Source organism: Syngnathus scovelli, chromosome 2 (assembly GCF_024217435.2).
Source record: "Syngnathus scovelli strain Florida chromosome 2, RoL_Ssco_1.2, whole genome shotgun sequence".
Classification (NCBI taxonomy): Eukaryota; Metazoa; Chordata; class Actinopteri; order Syngnathiformes; family Syngnathidae; genus Syngnathus; species Syngnathus scovelli.
The window spans coordinates 9,384,869-9,406,988 of NC_090848.1; the positions used below are offsets into that span (position 1 = coordinate 9,384,869).

General features: G+C 42.7%; 1 protein-coding gene and 1 long non-coding RNA gene across 8 annotated transcripts; one reads left to right on the forward strand and one right to left on the reverse strand.

Moving 5' to 3' along the window:
* Positions 1 to 244: 244 nt before the first annotated feature.
* LOC125989083 (glutamate receptor-interacting protein 2) lies at positions 245 to 21,895 on the forward strand. 4 transcript variants are annotated; one of them, XM_049755072.2, is made up of 24 exons: positions 251 to 580; positions 5,824 to 5,904; positions 6,605 to 6,740; positions 7,637 to 7,782; positions 8,236 to 8,319; positions 8,391 to 8,466; positions 9,288 to 9,433; positions 9,908 to 10,055; positions 10,126 to 10,295; positions 12,966 to 13,094; positions 13,688 to 13,849; positions 14,168 to 14,354; positions 15,579 to 15,724; positions 15,791 to 15,871; positions 16,004 to 16,067; positions 16,347 to 16,492; positions 16,670 to 16,814; positions 17,075 to 17,241; positions 17,396 to 17,578; positions 17,656 to 17,809; positions 18,449 to 18,563; positions 18,719 to 18,919; positions 19,638 to 19,784; positions 20,609 to 21,895. In XM_049755072.2, the coding sequence occupies exons 1-24, from the start codon at positions 403 to 405 to the stop codon at positions 20,807 to 20,809; spliced, it is 3,393 nt and encodes a 1,130-aa protein (XP_049611029.1). In that variant the 5' UTR covers positions 251 to 402; the 3' UTR covers positions 20,810 to 21,895. The 4 variants fall into 4 exon arrangements, with proteins under 4 accessions (XP_049611031.1, XP_049611029.1, XP_068505978.1 ...); XM_068649877.1 differs by having other exon boundaries at positions 13,724 to 13,849; XM_049755073.2 differs by lacking the exon at positions 251 to 580 and adding an exon at positions 2,816 to 3,381.
* LOC125989093 (uncharacterized) lies at positions 6,611 to 11,443 on the reverse strand. 4 transcript variants are annotated; one of them, XR_011086464.1, is made up of 7 exons: positions 10,912 to 11,443; positions 9,184 to 9,318; positions 8,926 to 9,031; positions 8,715 to 8,851; positions 8,333 to 8,456; positions 6,845 to 6,966; positions 6,611 to 6,747 (listed from the first exon to the last, which is right to left on the reverse strand). It is a non-coding gene; the product is annotated as an uncharacterized lncRNA (long non-coding RNA). The 4 variants fall into 4 exon arrangements; XR_007488596.2 differs by lacking the exons at positions 6,611 to 6,747; positions 6,845 to 6,966 and having other exon boundaries at positions 7,010 to 8,456; positions 9,184 to 9,405; positions 10,912 to 11,430; XR_011086463.1 differs by lacking the exons at positions 6,611 to 6,747; positions 6,845 to 6,966 and having other exon boundaries at positions 7,010 to 8,459; positions 10,912 to 11,397.
* Positions 21,896 to 22,120: the final 225 nt, after the last annotated feature.

Sequence of the window (22,120 nt, forward strand, 5' to 3'; positions counted from 1 at the left end):
AGGATTGTTGAAATGCACATTTGTACATAGCTCATTTCAACTCTATGGGACCTATCTACAAATCCTTTATCATTTTTATTTCTGTAGACCCACAATGGTTTCATTCAATAAGTATGTCCAGATTGTGGTGTTGAGAGGCGGTACCCCGCAGAGAAAGTTTCCATTGCGATATGGAAGCCAGGCTGTGCCCCTTTGTCGTATGCCATCTGTCACCTCCATAGTGCCAGGGATGCACACAAAAATATGATCTGCCGGTCACCTTGTCAAGCGAGGAGGAGAGAAGCTAAACCAACATTTGAGTCTTCAAGCCACACTTGAAAGCTGGAAGGGACAAGGATTTTTGGCAAAGACTCATTCAGGAAAGTAGAAGAATCCATTGGGTTCTTGTCATAGGTCAAGACGATGAACATGTCAACAAGACTCATATTTGGAAAAAGCCACCTCACACCGAAGCAAGTCTCATTTGGCTTTTCACAGTCCGACCTTCTGAGGAGAAATGGCCACTCTGCAGGAGGGAAGAGGAGGATGTTCTCCTTTTCACTCAGATGTCGACTGGGCATCGTACGCGCGAGGACAAAAGGTACAAACTGAAACACACGAGACACAAAACTATTTTATTTGTCACCTCATATTTTACGCATTTGTTACTAAAGGACCCCCAAAACATTTCAAATAAATATTGCTGACTAATTCCTTTACAGTTAACTTTTATTTAAATAATCCCAGTAGTTGTCAAACCAATCCAAAACTCAGTTTTTGCACTCATATATGCTTGTCATGTTGCTGCGTAAACTGGTTTAGAACATACTTAAAAATAAAGCTTTAATTGTCATTTTATTTTTTTGCAACAGCAATTTGCATGATACTATTTTTTTTCTCCTCGATGACAGCTTTTAGTAACATGGTTGCATGTTCTATGTTGAGAGACGCAACTTCAGAGCATGATTACAAATATTTCAAATAATATGACTATATGAATAATACGGATCGACTGGTCTGTTTTTAGTGTAGCATCTTCTTAGATGACGTCGTTTGTTTTAAGTTGCATTTTCACCTTACTACCGCAAGATGGCAGCCTGGTCAGATTAATGGAGATGAACTGATGTGTGATGAAAAATGGGAGGTCATGACTTTCAAGGATTTAAAAAAATATAATTTTTTTATCTTATTATTTTTTGTTTTATGTCTTTTGAGGATTTAAAAAATGATCATTTAAATTTCATTAATTAATTAATTAATTTAAAAAAAATGTTTCTTTTATTATTAAATTGCAATGCAAGAACGTTTTAGTTTGTTTTTTTACATTAAATTAAACTGTTACTATATATTTTTTTGTATTTTGAGTGACTAGCGTGGTCACGGAACAAATTAAGGTCATATCTCAAAGCACCAAATGTATGAGAGAATTTAGGCCAGTGCTTCTGAAAGTGTTACGGCAAGCAGAGAAGACCTTGTTGGCCCTGATGATCCACCACTAATGTAACGCAATGTAAACTTGCTTTGAAAGGGAGTTTATTCAGTTTCTGGACTGTGTTTTTAGCCTGAGTAATGGTGGTTCTCTTCTCAGAGATGAAAAACCCATACATTAGTGTTTGTTTTTATTACATTTGTCATCTACTTCCAGAGGTTTGCTTGTAATCACCGCAGCGTCAATATTCCATTTCCTGATTCCCTTCATGCAGCTAGTGATTAATAGGCTATTAGAGAGGAATAAAAAGCTCCCAGAGGAAATTACCCTCAGCTAAGTGTTTTATAACAAGTGGAACAGCTGACTAAATGGGTCTAGTGCAGAAATGAGGAATTGTTTGTAACCTCTGGAAATTAGCCTGACCTCTCTCGAATTTTTGTTAAAGAGCTGCCTGCGTGTAAACATTGTTGCATGTGTGCAAGGCCTGAGTGGGACTTATTTTTAGCCCCGGGGTTTCCCGGCTCAGACCTTCCCTCATGAGTTCTTCATGTTTTAACAAATATATATAATTTTACGCTTATTTTTGTATCAATCTAAAATAGCTTATCATTCCCTCCAACAACAAGATTCATATTATGAAAATAATTCATTAAAATGGACAATATTATAGGCAGGAAGTGTTCATGACTAAACGCTTACTGTAACAACGCAAATTTGTAAAACATTTTTAATTCAGCAACATTTAGGCAGGGACTATGTCACTTCCTGTTATTTGAAACCAATTCACACCACTTCCAATGCACTTTATGTTTACCACACAGTAACAGGTACGTTAAAGAACATCACAAAAATTCTCATAACAAAATATATATGCAGTATAGCCTGTGCTATATAATATAAATATGTGCTATATAAATATAAATATATGCAATATAAAATATATGCATCAAACTGGCCTAGCCTCCACATTCAATTTGGAAATATAATTGCAATGAGAAGGCAATAACAAAGTGACACTTTCTGATGATTTTGAAACAAACAAGCAGATCATAAGAATTGGCTTTTTGGGACCAACTAGCCACCCCAGAAGGACCCCATGAAGCAGCCCGGCCCACCGAGGATTCTCCCGGGGCTCCAGATTATCCACTCCGGGCCTGCATGTGTGTGTGAACGCAGTTTGACTCTGCTCAGCTGGCCTCAGGAAGTGACAGGCGTCGAGGAGTGCGCCTGTGACAAATGTTTCGACAGGTGTAGCAGCGGTTGTGCCAACAGATCTGTTGCCTTCTCTCTTCAGATGGCTCGAATGTCAGGCCAAATGATCATTCAAACCACACGATCACACATGATTACCCCTGTGGAATTGCACATATGCTGTTGTGCACGTGGTGAGCAATTAATACGTGAAGTTTTAGCGTGTGGGTGGATGTGCACGTATAATGACGCTTGTTTGATTTGGTAGGTGAAAACCGTGCGTGTGCACGTGTGAGCGTGCGTTTGTGTGTAGGGGGAGGGAGCAGTGACAGTGGTGTGCTCCCGCCTCACTGAGCCCCTCTGGCAAAGAGAGCGAGTGTGTGTCTATGTGTGTGTGTGTGTGCGCCTGAGAGAGAGGGTTATGTGTGAGTCTGTGAGCACATGAGAAGGGGAATGATAAATCCAGTGGAAAGAGATCAACATTTTGCAAGAGAATGGCAAGAAAGGAATGCATTTATCTCCTTTTGGGGGATTTTTTGCAAAACCAGAATTGGATAGACTTGTTTTTTGGGCATCCAAGTACCAACTGAGACATTTGGAGGAACAGGTCTTGACTTAGGCACGGATAAAGAGAGGGACAAAGATGGGTTGCCTCTTGTATCTGAGCAGGTGAAACGTCCCAGTCACCAACTTATTCCTCAGGTGGACTTACTATCAACAAGGTGACTTTCCAAAGGGAGCTGCAGCCATGCTGTGTGGTCTGAGGAGAGACTCTAAGAACGGTAAGACAAGCCACGCTTCATCTTCACCATGTGTCATCTTTGGTGCCATCCAAGAGGATTTGGGGCGAGAGAATTGTTACAGTTTAACACCACCGTTGTCGAGACTAAATATATTGCGGGAGAAGGCAAGCGCGTCTCGCCGGCGCCTCGCGCCCTCCTGCCAACTGTAATGTCGACCGATATAGAATTGAACTAGGCCCGTTTGCGAACCAGGCTTGACATCTGAAAATAGCATCATGACCTCATCGGCACATTTTTGCCACACCCCCGCCCACTTGCCACATATTTAACCTCCATCCTAATGCGCATGGCACCAAGTGCTCTGATTTAAACCGGCAGTTAATTTATTCATCTGATGTATATTCATCATAGACTCCACAATTAGAATTGTGATGACATGCAGCTCTTCTGGCAAACTCACAGTCAGTTATTAATCAGCTTGAGCGGAGCATCTTGAGGGCGAGTGATGCTTCTGCTAAGCCTCGGGATGGAAGGCTACAGTGGTGGCCCATCACGTGCCCATCCTCGTAACCTACAGCTAATGTTGCCTTTTGACTGCAATGACAGCTGCTGGACTGTCAAGGCCCCCAGGAATCTGTGTGGTATTAAGATTTTTGCCCAAGATAACATCTTTGTGATGTGGCACTCACTTGACTATGTGTGTTCGTACCTTTGGGCAAGCACGCTGGGAATTTGTGCAAGGATGTGTGTAAAATACCATAGTATGCTAATGTGTCTTCTTTACATCACGGGGAAATAGACAAAGATATTTCTGTGAGTTAAGGGGCTGGGTGAAAAGCAAAGATTTTGCTTCTTGAGTCTTTGTATCCAGGTCAGAGGTTTCAGACCCCAAATGCTTCGACAGAGCCTCTGTGACTTTTGAGTTTGAAGCCCTCCCTCACAGCAGTTGGGTCCTTAGTGGGCTGCTCGGTTTTGGCCGTTAGGTCTTGGCTCGCTGACCAAAAGATGGCAGGTTCAAAACGTGCTGGAGAAGTGCCAGCTTACTTCTTGAGTACAGCCAAGGAACCCTTGAGCAATGTACACAAACCTCCAATTGCCCTCTAGATTGCTTTTAGTCTTTGTTTTTTTCTTCAAGCGAAGTAAGAGAGCACCCATCGAGACAATGCGTTGTTGTTCTATCAACACGTCTGGAATCACAATAAATCCACAGCGTTTTTTCAAAATGCAAGCTGCTTTTTTGTTTTGACTTGAGAGCAAGTGATGGCCAGATGAAGACTTGAAGCTTTCCATCCAATCGGTTCATGTGCACACAAATGGCCTTAGTGGCCAAAATCTATGGGTGCTATTTTTTTTTTGGATGGATGGACTGGTTACACTCATAATAAACAATTTTGCCAATGTTTAGTTCTATGAAGCGTTGCTGCACTTGAAAATCACACCATTTTTTTTTCCTGAGAAGAAATATATCCAGCATTGCAAAACACGGCAAAGGTTTTTTCAGTTTTTAATCATCATTCTTTTTCGCAGTCCATGAATTAACAATAGTATCTGTCACAAGAAATCTCACAAGATTACTGAGGGATCGACCGATTGAGCATCACAGTTTTGACTGTGATGACATTGTGAAGCACGTTTCGATCCATTTAGGCTTGACACGTGCAGCTCTTTATCATTCTTGACACGATGTTCTGTCATTGTTAAAACACGGTGAGCTTCCAGAGAACCACATTTCTGTGGACAGGCACACGTGAGCTCAGCACATCTTCATTGTCAAGTCTAGTTTACCGTGTTTGGAAATTTGCCAGACCCTGCTGTAATGGTGCACAACCTTTTCTACCAAAATACCAATGCAAAAAAAAAAATCTTCACCCTTACACACAGACTGCGATTATCGCTGAGCGCAAAAATAGGGCCCAGAATGTCAAATAATTCAGCCAACGAGAAGCACAGGCAACGTACATACAATATGTTTCAGGAATGGAAGGAGCAAGAAACACTTTCTACCCTGCAGAGCAAATTGAGCATTTATCGTGGCTGCGGCTCTAAATGACTCGAAAATGATGATTTTTCTCCCCATGCACAAAACAGTCCATTAACCGTGCGCTGTTGCATCAGGAGAATCCTCAGGCTCAAGTGGTGGCATAAAACCCTCTTGCTCAAAATACTTTCTTGTCATGAATAGATCCTCAACATTTTTTCTCCATCTGACCTTTTCATAAGCTTGTGTAGGGCTGAGCTAGCACCGATCATTCTCGTACAGAAAGTACATCACGGATTAAGCTGCGTACTGACTCATTCAAATCAAAGTGCCCCCACTATGCAGCCAGCCCCCGCATTAGCCAAGGTGCAGTTGAGGCTAATAAAAGCATGAGCATCTGTCATGAGGTGCATAATGGTTTGTTCATTTGGCCATCTGCCTCAGAGATTTTCTCCTCATTGAGCCACAGTGCCTCTTAACATACCTCCTCGCTGTCTCCTCAGATGAGGGACCATACGCAAAAGGAAACAAGCAGTCCGGGGTATCTGACCAATCGCATTTCTCCCAGAGGCCCAGCCTTTCAGGTACGATTTAGTCAAACATGACTGCATGTGCATGATTTTGTTTTCTGTCTGTAGCTTGATGCATGTGGATGCACTCAACCTGCATACTTAGAAACAGAGGGGGGAAAAAATGATTGTATGGCGTGTTTGTCAATGGTAATAATCCGGAGGTGACAAAATCACTGACACGCTAGAACACATACTTGTGGGAAAAAATAAGTAGTAGTCCTTATTCAACAGACATTTTTGCTAGTATGACATACGTGTTATCAGTTTTAAGTTTCATTTTTTGGAATGTATGATTGATTTTATGAAGCACTTTGAGTGCAAATTAAAATGAGGAGAACTGTTGCTGATTATGCAAATATCATTTTGTAATAACTTGGCACACTAAAAAAAAAAAGACTTCTTTGCATATAAAATCGCTTCCCCTCTTACTAATTTTTCAAATGCTTTCACTGAAAAGAAGAAAAAAATATGGGCATGTTATCAAAACATGTTCCCATTGTATTTGGACTGCACCACTCGAATCAATCACAGCACATTACATCACAAGACTTGATGATGACACAAATAGAAATCAGAGATCGGAATTCCATGTTTTTTTTCCTCAAGATTACAACTGCTTTATTTTCTTTCTGATTCAAGTGATTGCTACAGAGAGGCTAAAACGTGAAATGTTCTATGCTAATGCTTTATTCGCCTTATGGTGGGTCCACAGAAGAGTGCCGAGGAGTGACCACAGTGGACCTGATGAAAAGAGAAGGCAGCAGCCTTGGCCTCACCATCTCCGGGGGCTCCGATAAGGACGGCAAGCCCAGAGTGTCAAATCTACGTCCAGGTGGGCTGGCTGCCAGGTGAGATCTGCTTGCACACCGTGATGCGGCTGAGCGGACGCTGTCTGCATCACTTAGCTCCGCTTCTACAAACATGCTTATGTTGCAAACCTACATTAGCTCACCTGCAGGACTTTACTGTTGTGTTAAGTCAGCTTGATGCCAACAGAGATTTCTCCAAGAAATGCCCTTGTTATTTTATAATGGAGCGCTGAATAGCCAAGTGAACAAAATTTTTGCTTCCTGTCTGTTGATGAAAAAAATAAAATAATCAATCATCATAATAGTGATACTGACAATAAAAAATATTTACTGAAAATCAACAATTGAAGAGCAAATACTACTTTGAATTGTGTTTAAACAGAATTGTTTTTAAAAATAAGCTTACAGTTATCAAAGCCAAAGCCTGGGGAAAGGTCTGATCTACTGGATAAAAAAAAACAAAATAAAAGACTTCTCATCCCGTCTCGCTAAATAATCACTCCAAGCGGTTCCCCTAAATGTCCAGCATTATGACTACCCGTTTTTCCTAAAATCAACCACGGGAGAGCAAAATGTCGTAGACAAAAAAAAAAAAAATCACATTTTGCGATGATTAAGCAGCGTGTGACATGCTTGGTGGATGTGTGAGCTAATTTACTGAGTGGAGAGTCATGCGAGCAGACAGGAGAGAGACTGGCAGTGACATTGTGTGATGAGAGGCGACTGGATGACAGGGCCAGTCAGCTCTGCTTGTTAGCGTGCCTGCCTGCCTGTAGCGTCCATCGGCAACGGCCCGGAGGTGAGACAGGAAAAAGGGTCAGAATCATTCAATTAATTAGTCCTGCAATGAGTGGCAAGATGACATTCTTGGGGTTGACATTTTGGAAATTTGTCAATTTTCAAACGAGATGTTTTTAATTTTCTCCTCCCTCCAGAAGTGACCAGCTGAATGTAGGAGACCACATTAAGTCAGTGAATGGCATCAACTTGTCCAAACTTCGTCACGATGAGATTATCAGCCTGCTAAAGAACATCGGGGAGCGAGTTGTCCTGGAGGTGGAGTACGAGCTGCCTCCGTTACGTACGTCAAGTCTACCCGCACTTGCACTTAGAAGTGGATATCAAAATTCAACCCCTCACTGTTCAAATCCAAGATTTTGTCATAAAAAAATGAGACCAAGATAGATCAATCTTTTCCATCATTACTGTTGAACTCTAATTAATTCTTTTTTTAATCAATTCAAGAGAGGAAAGAAAACTCAGGAGAATCAGTTTCATCTATTCTTCAACTGAAACTGGGGCTTTAATTATGGAGGGAAGAATTATGAACTTTCAACTCAAGTCAATGTTGGCACAAAACTTATGACCCTGTACCGTGATAGGCCATGTTGAAAAAAGTTTGCACTGATTTATCTTGGTCACAAAACCTGGCATTTGAACAGAGTTTTATTTTATATCCACTGCATGTACCGACTGTATTTCATGTCTTGTAAATGTTGATTCTAATCCAGTCCAATTTATTTTCCTCTAACAGTCCAGACTCCGCCAGGAGTCATAAGCAAAACCACAGAGGTGTGTTTGCTCAAAGAGGGCAACAGTTTTGGCTTTGTCATGCGAGGTACGTCACTGACCGTCTCATTGCGTTAGTCTTAAAGAGAATTGATGTATAGTTCTTCTGGTCTTCACAAGGGGGCTTTCATGAGGACTGGCGCAAGTCTCGTCCTCTGGTGGTGACCCACGTCAGGGCAGGGGGTCCTGCTGACAGGTATGGACAACAGTAGTATTACATCTCTGCGCTTTTGGTGCATTATTTGCCCTTACTGGTTATTAATGACAGATTTTAAGTAGAACTAACTGGCCTCTCCCTGAGATGGACAAAAATGGGTGGATTTTGCTTACTTCATATTCATCAAAAGCAATATTAAATCAGAATGTTTAGACTAGAGGGGCTGCAAAGAACATATTGTGAAGAATATTTTTGACTTGATTGCCCCTTACAGAAAAAAATCTTACCTCACAAATTATGTGAACGCTGATGAGCTCACAGGAAGAATTAAATCTGTTGTAGGAATGCTTGGCGACAAGTGTTTACGCTGATTAATTGTGGAAGAGCATTTAATTGTTCCGCCTTTGACCATGTGCCGCTGGCACTGATAGATGAATAAAGATTAAAAAAGTAATACTTTTTTTCACAACAGTGAAGTGAAATTGGAGGATTACCAACCTACTGAGCTCTATACTGGGCATCACTGAGACAAATGAAGGCTGTCCAGTGGGACATGGAGAATCGTGACAACCATGCCTTTCGAGCTTCTTGTCTCTGCTCACCCCTGCGTGAAAGAAGCATACACAACACGTGTGGCTTCTCTAAAACCAGAAAGGCCACGGCTTATCCTCAGGCAAACATTGTACATTTTCTTCATGAAATGAGGCTGCACCAAAACGTTTGGTCCAACTTAAGCTCATCTCGCCTTCATCTCACCTGGGAGGGAACGCTCACGTAGAACTCTTCAATGATTTAGCATGACGGGTGTCGGGACACTTGCATCTCGCCACTGATGTTTTCCCTCTCTTGTCTTTCTCTAGGGAGGGCACGGTAAAGGCTGGCGACAGAATCCTGAGCATAGACGGCATGCCTTTAAACCGTGAGAAGCATGCTGACGCGTTGACCACGCTGATGCAGAGCAGCCAGGAAGCCTTGTTCCTGATTGAGTATGACATCTCTGTCATGGGTGAGCACACACACACGGGGAATATGTGGAGGCATGGTAGGGCAGCGGTGCTCTGAGGGTAAATAATGTGGCCGTTTGGCTCCGTGGACGCAAGTGAGGCTCGGTGCTGGAGATGCCACCAGGGGAGTCGCTCGGGCCCGAGAGCAACAGGGAAAGCGTGGATGGATTACCGTCACGTGTTGCTGGCTCGCTCTCTCACTTCCCCTGTACAACCTATTTGCTTTGTTAACAAGCATGTTTTCCCAACATGACCTATATAAAAATGCTGGATATGAACAGTTGACAAGCATTATGTGCCTCCAAGCTCCAGTGGTGCTGCGGTGGCAAGATGTCAAGCTGCACCCCACTGCTGAATGAAACATAAGAATGTAGTTTTTAAGCACACATGATTTTAGTTTCAATAGCGAGTCATGGGCATTTGGTCTTCTTCTCCAGGCTGGATTTAATGTTTTGAATGTGTGTTACTTGTTGCAGAAGCAGTGCAACAGGCCTCGGGTCCTCTGCTAGTGGAGATAGTTAAAGGGGTCTCCTCCAGTCTGGGCCTTAGCCTCACCACATCCATATACAGGAATAAGCAAGTTATCATCATCGACAAGATCAAGGCGGCCAGCGTGGCCGAAAGGTGAAGCTACCTCATCGACAGACATGAAAAAATATTCCCAGATTTATTATCGGCTCTGTCATCCTGTCAGGTGTGGCGCGCTGCACCCAGGCGACGCCTTGCTGACTATCGATGGAACCAGTACTGAACACTGCTCTCTGATGGAGGCCTTGCAGCTTCTGGGGAACGCCACTGAGGTTGTCAAACTGGAAATTCTACCATCCAGTCAGAGCCGGCTGCCTGTCCGGCCACAAGACACAGGTGAGGCTATCGTGTGTTCCCGCTTATTAGGGGATGGGGATGTATTTAGAATTACATAATCACTTGCTTGTTAAGTGGGAGTCAGAATGGAGCTCCATTTCGTGTGGCTCTGATTAAGCCCCAAAAGAGTTTAAAATGTTCTAGTTGGCTTTTTTTTTTTTTTTTTTTGCAAGATGCGAACACTGACTAGTTTTTAGAACTGTTCATAATCCCCCCAAGAATTAATAAATCAAGTACGTCAAAATAAATTTCAGCTGTTCTAGTCTGCCTTCCCTGGCATTCGGTTTCTTTCCAGCAAAAGCCTCAAGCTTTTGTGCTAACACTGACAACTCTTTTAATCTGTTCTTAATGCTCTCTACCTTCACTAAGGCTTTTTTTCTCGCTACAGAAAATCCTCCCCAAAGCACCATGCTGCTGCCACCACCACATTTTACTGTAGGCATTGTGTATGCACCAAACCAGAATTCATAATAAAAAGTTTCAGCGGTATCATTACATTGCAAATATCTATCTAATGAGGCGTACAAAAGAGAAAAGGTCATTGGAAGGGAGGGTTAGGGGAACAGACCAACAGAACCAGCAAACAACTTCACAGACCGAATCATACAGGACTGACCGACAGAGACAAGAAGACATCAAACGTGAAGACATCAACGACCCGACAGGAGTGAGGGTCAGACAGGACTTAAATACACGACAGGTAACAAGAGGCAGGTGACTGATTGCACTGATTGTGAGGTAACACAAGAGGGGAGGGGCAACGCCAACGGAAACCATGGTAACCGAGACATAATAAAGCAACCGAGTCGTGACAATCTTCCTCCCAGCGGTTTCTTGCGTGTACTGTGAATCAACCAATGTGTGTAGCACGTGAGCTTGCATGCGTGTGCATGTACTACATACAGGATCTTGAGTCCCACACTGGAGACATGATGGATACAAACAACAAACCACTCACATATTCGTATTGACCACTCTGCAGCTGTTTTACAAGCCACAAGGAGCTCCTGTGGGCCATTTAACTTCCCTCAACGTGCAGCGCATACGCAGTCATTTGCATGTCCTCTGAAATCTTCAGTCTCTTGTCATATTGCAAAACCACATTTTGACAGCCCATTTACCCCCAAGCAGCATGACCATAAAATGCAGTGCTTAATCTCCTATGGGTGGTTTTGAGATTGATCTGGCCACTATGAGATTAGCTTTTTTTTTTTTTTTTAAACCAGCCCAGAACGAGAAAAACATTTCTTAAAGAGTCTCATCTAGGTGATCTTAGTGTGAACGGTCAAGAGCTTTGTCAGATAAGGACCATTTCACCAGGATGAAGAGTCCTAGGTTATTTTATGCGAGTGGAACGTATCATAAACTTATCATGCGCTTAATGTGTCGTCATCCATGGTTGCAGCAAATCCGCCTTGCATGTGAGCAAGTTGTCACAGATTAGACCCCCGCTGAGGAAGCAGCAAGGATTACTGTCACATTTAGCGTGCAGTGACACACGTCTTAATGAATCTGTAAAGGAAGTTAATTATTGAGGTGCTTCCCACACACAAGGTCATCTTATTTCATAAGAAGGCCTCACTCTTATCTGAGTCCATGTCTGCTCGTTGTCAGGAGCAGTCTCATGCGGCCAATTACACTGGCACTGTACTTTCGAAATTCTAAAACCACATGCAGAGGGCCTTGAGATATGAGTGATGCCACTTACAAGTTTTTCTTGATACAATTTTTTGCTTTGACAAACATTTGAGATGCAAATGGCGGTGAACTTGACTCACTTCACAATAAGCAGCTGTTTGGGCGATAGTGAACAAAAACATGTTCTCTTTTTAAAACAACCATTTCACTTTAGATAAATTTCTTTAGGTTAATGCTTATTAACATGATTAGAATGTGTGATTACATTTTTTGGGAGGGAAAGAATAGACGATTACTACATTTTTATCATGCATAACTGAGGGTTTAGTATTTTATTTGGCCAGAAGCTGAGCTGCACTGTGTTTGTTTACGGACTTTGCATTTAGCTAGCATTAGGTAGCATTAGGTCGATAAGACTTTTTGTCTTTTACTTAGTGTGTTGGAATCCCATCATTTTACACAATGGCTTCAGCATCATCATTTTGATGGTTAATTTTCAGCCAAAGTCACAAGGGCCACATAGAATGAAGTGGAAGCTCGGCTCTGGCCCGCACGCCTTAGGTTTGACACTTATCCAATATGACCTTTGCACCTCATTAGACAGCACGCAATCAGCTGTCCCAATAAAGGCGTGTTTTTCGTGCCGCAAAGGACAGCAGCATCATGCCTAGCGGTTATCTTGCGCATAGCCTTTGGAGCTTTTTCGAGAAGAATATTCTAAACATGATTTCCAATTTCAATGCAGTTTTTTGGAAGTTTGCCAGAAAACGTAAGCTTCTGTATTCTCACCATCCACCGTTTACCATCAGTGTGCGTCAAACACTCTTAACACATCAAACCAAAGGATTAGGTGCACCATGACGAAAGACATTAAATATCAATTACCCCGCTCTGGATAATCCCCCAGGCGGTGTGTTTTGGTGCAATTTTAGACACGGGAGTGGAAGTGTGATTTCATGGGTAGGATTTAGAAAACGTGGATAATACAAGAGCGTGTCTGCCTCACTCCTAAGTGCTGATTTGTTTCTGCAGTAAAAGTACAGAAGAGCAGTCATCATCACTGGGACCAAAGCAGCAACTTCTGCTTACCTCCTCACGGCAGCCTCGGCAAGACATGGAGCAGCCCGAGCCACCCGCACAATCAGCAGGACCACTGCAAATGTAAGTGATCGTTTGTGACAGCCTCGCTGGTGGCAAGACGTCATCGAAGGAGCCCATTCTTCAACACCTTCGATAAATCTTTGCAACCTTGACAACCACATACCTTTTTAGATCACCTGCGTGAATGAAAGTAAGGTTGTGTTTTGCTATGGATTTTTTTCCTATCCCCAGCATCAGGAGCTTATCTAATTCCTTTAATTGGTCTTAAAATACAGTGTATTTTATTTAAAATAAATAATCAATCCATTGAACAATTAAGTGCTCTTCCACTAGATGGCACAAGGTACAACTAGGCTTAATCCAGGGGGTGAGCAATTCTGCAACCCGCTGCAGTGGTTAGAAAGTGTGGTACCACTTCAATCGTGAGAATTGACGATTAATGTTCATTATGCACTGGTACAGAGCACTAGAGGTATGCTGGAGTCTTTTTTTTGGTTTTTTTTAGAGTGGTTTGTTTTTAAACATTTGGGTAAAGTGATTAAATGAGCCGCCTTCTATTTTTCGATTGTAAAAGGTCGCTTTAATAAAGATTGGGGAAAGTCAGCTCTATCCGAGGCTGTCGATAAGTAGAGTGCAATGTCTCATGTCTGCAGCTCTGGTGAGTGGTGGCTTCTCCCCTTCCTCCACAGCCACCTCAGGCTTCAGCAGTCAGGGGAGCAGCACGCTGCCCTGCCCCATGGTGCCCACCGCACCCACCAGTCCTCGGATCTCGACTGGCAAGAGGCGGAACAGAAAGAAGGACCACAAGAGCTCATGTATGACAAATTGGATGGGTTGGTGGGTTGGGAGGGAGGGAGGGAGGGAGGGAGGGATGTTCAGGTAGGTTGGCTGTTTTATTTCTATAGTTTAGCTTCCTTTAAAAGGCTTTGGTTCTGGTTTCTTCCTGCCAGTGTCTCACACTGTAAATCTAAAAATCGACTTGACACTTCTGAATGACTCATTTTGTTTCTGTCACCCTGCGTGTGTGGTAGACTAGTACATGCCTGTTTTTATTTCACACCAGTTCCTCATATTGCATTTCTATGTCATGTCTCCACTAACTTCCCCCCCCCCCATGATGTCCCCTCTCTCAGTGTCGCTGGCATCCAGTTCTGTAGGCCCTGGGGGCCAAGTTTTTCATGTGGAAGTGAGCGAGGTCATCCTGAGGGGGGATCCGCTTACAGGTTTTGGGATCCAGCTGCAAGGGGGTGTCTTTGCTACAGAAACTCTTTCTGCTCCACCCATCATCCGCTTCATTGAACCAGACAGCCCGGCTGAGAGGTAAAGCACAGACACCAAATACGAAGCACAATTCATACAGTATAGGGAGTCACCTTGAACTTGGAGAGCTAATCATTCAGCCAGGCAATGACACATCAAGCAGGCTAATTTTAGCCACATGAGTATTTGGTTTGAAGGCAGACACATTAGAGATGCATCACGCTGATAGAAATGAGGCCGACAGACAAATAACTCAACATTATCTTTCACTTTGTTCCTCTTCCAAACAAGGTTTTTCATAAGCATCAAGGGGCAAATGTACTTATTAATGACAATGTTGAAAGATAAGATAAAGATACACAGACTGGCTATCAAACAGGATCAGTGTCTGTAGTAAAGTAAAAAGAAAAGTAAAAAACAGTGGGTGCACAAGTGGACAGACATAACTCAAAGGCATATTTTGTACCCATTGTGAAAAAAATAATATAACTACAATTTGCCAGTCGTGCAAATATGTTATACTGCCTCCAGGTGGCCAGGTTTTGCACACTTGAAGGAGTAGCACAGGTCATTAAATTGAAGTAAAAAATCAAAATCAAACAAGTGCCCAAACTGTTAAATTCTTTCAAATCTGTTGAATTGTCATTTATGCATATTTTTATAAAGTACAATGTCACAGAGTGCTATTTTCCACATTCTAAATGTCATTTCACAAATTGCATTTTTGGTGGGGGGCTCGGGGGTTTACACATTGTCAGTTCCATGCATCTCAATGGGGAAAGATGCTTATAAAAGTGGATGCACATTCAAAAAAACCAACATTTTTTTTTTGGGCTGTTTGTTTAAAATTGACCTTGCCAACTCAAATGTGTTCATGTCTCCTGTTACGTGCCTTTTTGGTGTGGCCCGCTGTCCTGTGAGGTAATAATGGCATTGCAAAGGGTCAACCCCCCTGTGTGGCACAATTTAAATCAAGCGGTAGTGGAACAGTTGTTCAGTCCGGGGGATTCTGCCCCCACTGGGATGTAAGCACCTAAGCTTCCATGCAAAGCATAGTCTGCCGCGGGGATGTTGGTCAATTAACATTTTATGACAGGACTTCATTTCATAGGCGTGACGTAATCTCCAAGGATAAGCTAAAGTCTACTGGCTATCCAAAATTGATGACAAGGTGTGATGACGCCTGTAGAGATGAGGTATATTCTAGTGAGAACCAGTACAGCTGTAGCCCTAAAAAATATATATTATTGGGGTTGTTGCATGTTATTGTGCTTTTTTGTGCAGGTGTGGCTTGATACAGGTTGGAGATAGACTCTTAACCATTAATGGTATCCCTACTGAAGATGGCACTTTGGAGGAGGCCCATCAGCTGCTCAGAGACTCCGCTCTGGCCAATAAGGTTACAGTGGAGATTGAATTTGATGTCGCAGGTACAATTTATTATAAATATCCATACAAGGACTGTGCAGCCACTTACGTTTTGTTCTGTTCATTAGAGTCGGTGGTTCCGAGCAGCGGCACCTTCCATGTCAAACTACCCAAGCGAAGAGGAATGGAGATGGGTATCACCATCAGTGGTGAGTGTTTGGTATAAATCTGTCCAGCAGGGTACAGTATTGTGTTGATCACGACAGCCACTCTGTGAACAAAATCTGATGACATCTCATTCATTCCCTTTCTCCGTGTTTTTGTTTTTTTCTGAAAACCAGCAAGTAAGAAGCCTGGCAAGCCACTCATCATCTCTGACATTAGAAAAGGAAGCATAGCACACAGGTATGTCATTTGTCACACACATGACTGCTTCATCAACAATCTCTCTCTGCGTGGGATTAAAAAAACAAAATCTGCATGGCAAATCTAATAAATCATAATTGGATTGTTCAGTGGCGCAGTGGAAGTATGTTTGAGAAGGGCTCAGTGATGCTTAGAGCTAAGGGTGAGGTTGGGGTCACCCCTAATGATCCCGATGAGATCGTAATAGGATTGACATAATGAGTCAAGAGCGGCTCCCCTGGTTCCAAGTAATAGCTTTGGTCCCTTTGACACTTGCAGGACGGGCACTCTGGAGCCCGGAGACAGGTTGCTGGCTATAGACAGTGTGCGTCTTGAAGACTGCACCATAGAGGACGCCATGCACGTCCTGGATCAGGCCGAAGACATGGTCAAGCTCCGAATACAGAAGGATGAGGACAACATTGGTAAGGGTGTGCATCTTGAATATAAGCAGTAGTGTTTGCCAACTTTGGTTGAGCAAAGGCACTTATTGCAAAAGTAGAATAAAATCCCATGACATACCAGCACTGAAAAAAACCATCTCACAAATTCACAGTCCATAATCTGGCTCGTTAAAATTGAACACAAGTCTTATTCTCCAGATGAGCTGGAGATGTCTGGTTCCATCATCTACACTGTGGAGCTGAAGAGATATAATGGACCTCTGGGGATCACCATTTCAGGCACGGAGGAGCCTTTTGATCCTATCGTCATTTCGGGTCTAACCAAAAAAGGCCTGGCTGAGAGGTGAGATGTGGGCAGCAGGAGAGGTCACAAATGAAACCAAGGCTGGCATTTGATTCCGAAGAGACGCTACTGCCCCCTGTGTAAATGTTTTCAGTTGAATAGGACAGTAAACAATGGCTGTCTCATTTCTGTTTTCCATTACAAGAAGCCACTTTGTCTGCGGCTCTGTCGGCGAGCTGGCAGCCGCACGGTTTTCTGATTCGTCCTGGCTGTCGGCACTGTCTGGTATCTCCGTCTGCTCTTCTCTCCAAACTCTGCAGGACCGGGGCCATTCACATAGGGGACCGTGTGCTGGCTATCAATGGGGTCAGTCTGAAAGGCAAAACGTTGAGCGAGGCTATCCACCTGCTGCAGATGGCGGGGGAGTCAGTCACCCTCAAGATCAAGAAACAAGTAGACCGTGTGTCAGCCTCGCCTCGCTCTCATGGCAAGAAAGCACACTTGTTCTCAAATGCCTTCAGTGTGAGGGATGGAAGGAAATAAATAAAATAAAAACTACCATTTTCTACTGCAGGACACAAGTCAACCATTTATGTTTTTTTGGCTTAACATTTGGCTCCATTGGCATGGCTCCCTTTCAGAATATGATGCGAGGAGGGTCCTGGACAGAGAAACTGGCTTTCTGAGTGACTTAGAGGATGAATTGATGGATGCGCAGAGAATCACTAAACCCTCCGAGATGTACTCCGCCACCGTGCCCAGTATTGACTCCGCCATGAGCTCCTGGGATGGCTCGGGATGTGACCCCGGGTACAATAGCCAAGGTGAGGTCAGGAGAGGACGTCCTTCCCAAAGCAGAGCAGTTACCTAGCTTGTTTCTTTCCCAAAAAATGTTTTTTAGGAACTTATCTACACAAAGACATGTTACTCAATGCCAATGACTGGAGAAGAACAAAGTACAGGAGCCCGGTCGGGTCCAGCTCGACAGGACTGATGCAGCACTCCGGGTTCTACGACGGGAGACTAACTGAGGATGACTGGGACAAGATGCCTGGGTAAAAAAGCACAGGCCTTCTCCTTCACTTTCCTTCCTGTGGGCTCCTGCAGCTTTAATTCTTTCACAAAATGTTATTTTTGTGAGCTTCTGTTTTGCTTTTTCTGTTTGATTTGTTTGACCAAAGCAAAGTGCAGTGTGTGAGTCATACCGTACTGTAGATAGATGGAGCAACATTTGCTTGTCAATTGATGCTTTTATGTTTTGTTTGCTTGTCCAAACTGTCCTTTTTTTCTTCTTCTTCTTTCTCAGGTATTCTCTCTCTGATCTGCTTTACTAATTGCCCACAAGCTCTTTGGTGTGTCACCTTTTTCATGTCCACACCAAAACACATCGGGACACATCAGTCTCTGTACTTCTTTTTCTTTTTTTGTCACATGCTTTCATTGTTTGATTTTTTTTTTGTGTGTGTGGTGACAATTGCGTTTGTATTTCGAAAGAGAAAACATTTGTGAAGGACTCTTCTTCAATGTGTCCAGTGTGGTCTTGAGACTTTTTTTTTTAAAGGGACTCTCCTTTGCAAAGCCCCAGAAACAAACAATAAAGTGCAAAGCTACATTTCCCATGCTCCTCTGTGAAGACAGCACCGGCCTCAAGACAACAAGACTGCTCTCATGTTGTGGTTCCTGCATTGTCGTAGATTCATCAGCCCCCCTCATTGCCATGGTACCCTGAATCAGGACGATAGCTTTTGGTCTCAAGCTCTGCAGGACCTGGAGACTTGTGGCCAGTCTGAGATCCTCAGGGAGCTGGAGGTAGGCCCCTCTTTCTCATCCCCCCCCACCTCGTTTCACATGCCAGATGACGCTTTATGATCTCCTGTGTTTGTAATCTGGTACTGAATCCGACAAGGCAGACAGGACACGTTGCCACACTACATTTTCATCTTTTTTTTTGTGTGCGCTTACAGGCATCTATGACAAGTAGCGCTTTTAGTCTCTACCTAGAGGAGACCAAGACTGATGAGGACTCAATGTTTCTGTCCGAAATAAGTCCCATTAAACAAGCGGAACCTAAAGTGGCACCAAAGAACAGCAGCAACCTCAACATATTGAGCGGATGTGGCAGAGGCTCCAATAGTTTGTCTTCGACGACTCTGGCCCTGCACAAGGTAAGCGTGACCTTGTTTTTGCTTTTCAAATGAGCTAGTAGGTCTAAAAATGAAAAATCTCTCTGCTTCATGCTCATCTTGATGTTTATCAGATGGTCTGAGCATGTATCATGATGTCCTTCAGACTGTTTGGGTAATATATTATGAGTTGAAACTGTTCAGTTGTTATCATTGAACGTTATCACGGTTGCAAATCAAAGCTACTGTTTGGTCATAACTGTTGTGCGTTGATAGTTCCAACAGATAAATATATATATGTATATTTTTACATTGATGTAGTACTTTTTATGACTTGGTATGAGCTAAAACTTCTTATGAGCTACTGATATTAAGCAGTCAAACCTTTCCCAGTTCCTTCAACATTTAGCCAATCGATTTATGCTCCATTGGTCATGTGACACCTCAGCTAATGCAAATTTACAGTTTTTTATAAATATGAACTGGTGTTTTTTTTTTTTTTTTTTTTGAGAGGTTGCCTTTTTACCCTGTTGTATTTTTTAAAATTTCTGAATATTTTCCATATTTAAGGGTTTGATACTGACCCAATTATCTCTTTTAGAAATTCAAATTTAAAAAATCAGCAACTGTCACTGCTTCAGTTAAACAAGTGGGCCAAGTGTATTTGATGGTATTGATCATCAGGAATTAAATTATGTAAATGATTTCATATACCCCAGATATAGTAAATGTAAACATGTCTAATATCTGTGACTATCAGGTGACTATCAGAAAGGACCCCGAGAGCCGTGACTTTGGATTCAGTGTATCTGACGGACTTGTGGAGAAAGGAGTGTTTGTCAACATGATCCGCCCCAAAGGCCCGGCTGATCAGGCGGGCCTGAAGCCTTACGATCGTATACTTCAGGTACTTCATATTTCTGTGAACCCAAATGACGTATCTTGAGCTCCAATTCTTTGCTTGTCAAAAAAGTTATTATTAACAACTTAGACTACACCCTTAAAAAGGCTAGCTCAAAAACAATCATTGGACTTATTTTATTTCCAACCCTTCTTGTTGGTGTTTTGTAATGCAGAAGTGAACCGATATGAAAGAGTATTTCCATGCCTAGTCTTATAGACTATTCAAAAGTATTTGCTGAATATACCTCACCTATTTAATGTTTGGTGCTCTGAGTTACTGAAATGCCCTAATATGCCACTAAATGGTGCCAAAGTGCTGTCTATTAAAGAAGCGATTTGTTGCCATTAGGCCACAAATGGCAAAAATCGAATAGTAATTGACTGCCCCCTAAAAACATTTATAATTGCCTTCTTTACTACAAACTGTGGTCCTAAAACTGTTATCTAACATCATTACTCATGAATACAGATGATTTGATTTTTGAAAAAATGCAGCATAGTTTCCACCAAACACAAAGGGTTAATTTAACTGCATGCAAAGCTAGTCAGACGTTGAGTTTGTTCTGTTACATCATGACAATTTCAAGAATTAAACCGCCTGCGCACCCTAATGAACATTGCAGCTCCTTTTGTATGTTTTAATTTGGCCACCGGGGGCAGCATAACAGTATGCCGACGCAAACGAAAACATTCTTAACCCCTGTAAGCTGCAGTTATGGGGTGTTTTTCCACAGAGGATAAAGAATATATGCCTAGGAGCATTGTTTACTCGACTCAACTTTGTCAAGATGAAAATGTCATTTTTCCTGTCTGATTTGATTCTTCCAGGTGAACCGTGTGCGGACTAGAGACTTGGACTGCTGTCTCACTGTGCCCCTGATTATGGAAGCGGGAGGCAGCCTAGATCTAGTCATTAGCAGAAATCCAATGGAAACAAGCAACACCAAGGGTCTGCCTGGCGACCGCAACAACCCTTCCATCTCACTGCTCTGCTTTTCTGAGCACTGCACCAACAGCATTGCCCTGTGAGCACAAACATAGACGGGCTGGCACCTCGCACGTACACACTCCCGTCATTACATCACTCGCACACTCCTTTCGGTCACATTGCACCTGCCGGACGTTCATGACCGGTGTTAATGTTCACATGATGCTTTTCAGAGGGGGCTTCAGTTCACGGGCACTCCTTCCCCACTAGCACATGGCAAAGCTTTATATCATGGCAGCCATTACTCACAGAGCGCATAGCCAACAATTATTTCTTGAATTGACTTATCCTCACTAGTATGCAGTTAAGTCGTTATATGCTCACGTATGCACAGGGTGTTAGGACATTTAAGGGTCATAGTGCATTTGGCAGTTATTTTCTTGGCTCGCCGTCCATGTTTCCATACAGAAGAACCGGACTGCTCCAAATAGAATTTTCACCGCCACTACCAGACGAGCTTCATAAAAGGTTACATCGTATATGTTAATCACACTCGCTTGCTTTTCTCGGGGACGTCCTTGGGAGGGATCACTGCCAATATTGTGTCGGATTTTTTTCTCAGCATCATCACGCGCACGTTTATCGCTGCCAATATTGTGCCATTCTTTTTTTTTCACCTTTCTCAGCATCACCACACGCACGTTTACACTTAATGGGAATTCGCGGACTTTTCTTTGTGTGACTGTTTATTTTTTGGGACCACCACCTGACCCATGTTGCTGGCACGACCTCAGCAAGTGACTTATTAACTAACAGAAGTGGTGTTATGTCTTGTTTACCTCCATGGGGTTGTTGTGAGAGTGACCCCCCCCCCCCTTAAATAGCCCTCCAGTTTAAATGAAGCATTGACCTCCTGTATTGGCTGCTGTGTGCACGGCCTTCGAGCCCTCACACAGTGTCAGCGTGTCAATTCTTCTCAAACAATCAAATGTCTACAGAGGCCTATTTTTAAAAGCTTTATATATGAATCAAATGTTCTGATGCTATTTTGGTGTAAACTGTTTTTATTTCTAATTCATGCACGTAAAATGTTTTGCCTAAGTTATACAGAATGTGGTGTCTTTATTTTCTATTATGTATATGGAAAGATGTACTTTGTTTTTTTTAATAAATTGTTTTTAAAACCACTGAGTGTTTTTTTTTTTTGGTTCAGTAGGGGGAGTGCTCTTTTAGTGGCTCTTGATGCAGAGGCCATCTGTTAACCCACCAAAATATTACTAGACATAATTATTGGTCATTATTAGCCATCAATGCAATTTATTACTATGACTGTATACAAAGTAAAAGCATTGTATTGAACAAAACATTGCTGCAAAGGCTAAATCAATTTAAAAGATTAAGCTGTATCATGC

Bases quoted from the DNA above. Each gene is read 5' to 3' on its own strand.
- LOC125989083 (XM_049755072.2), top strand. From the start codon at position 403: ATGAACATGTCAACAAGACTCATATTTGGAAAAAGCCACCTCACACCG. The intron at 6,741-7,636 runs GTGAGATCTGCT...TCCTCCCTCCAG, and splicing joins CCAGGTGGGCTGGCTGCCAG to AAGTGACCAGCTGAATGTAG. The intron at 16,493-16,669 runs GTAAGGGTGTGC...CTTATTCTCCAG, and splicing joins GAAGGATGAGGACAACATTG to ATGAGCTGGAGATGTCTGGT.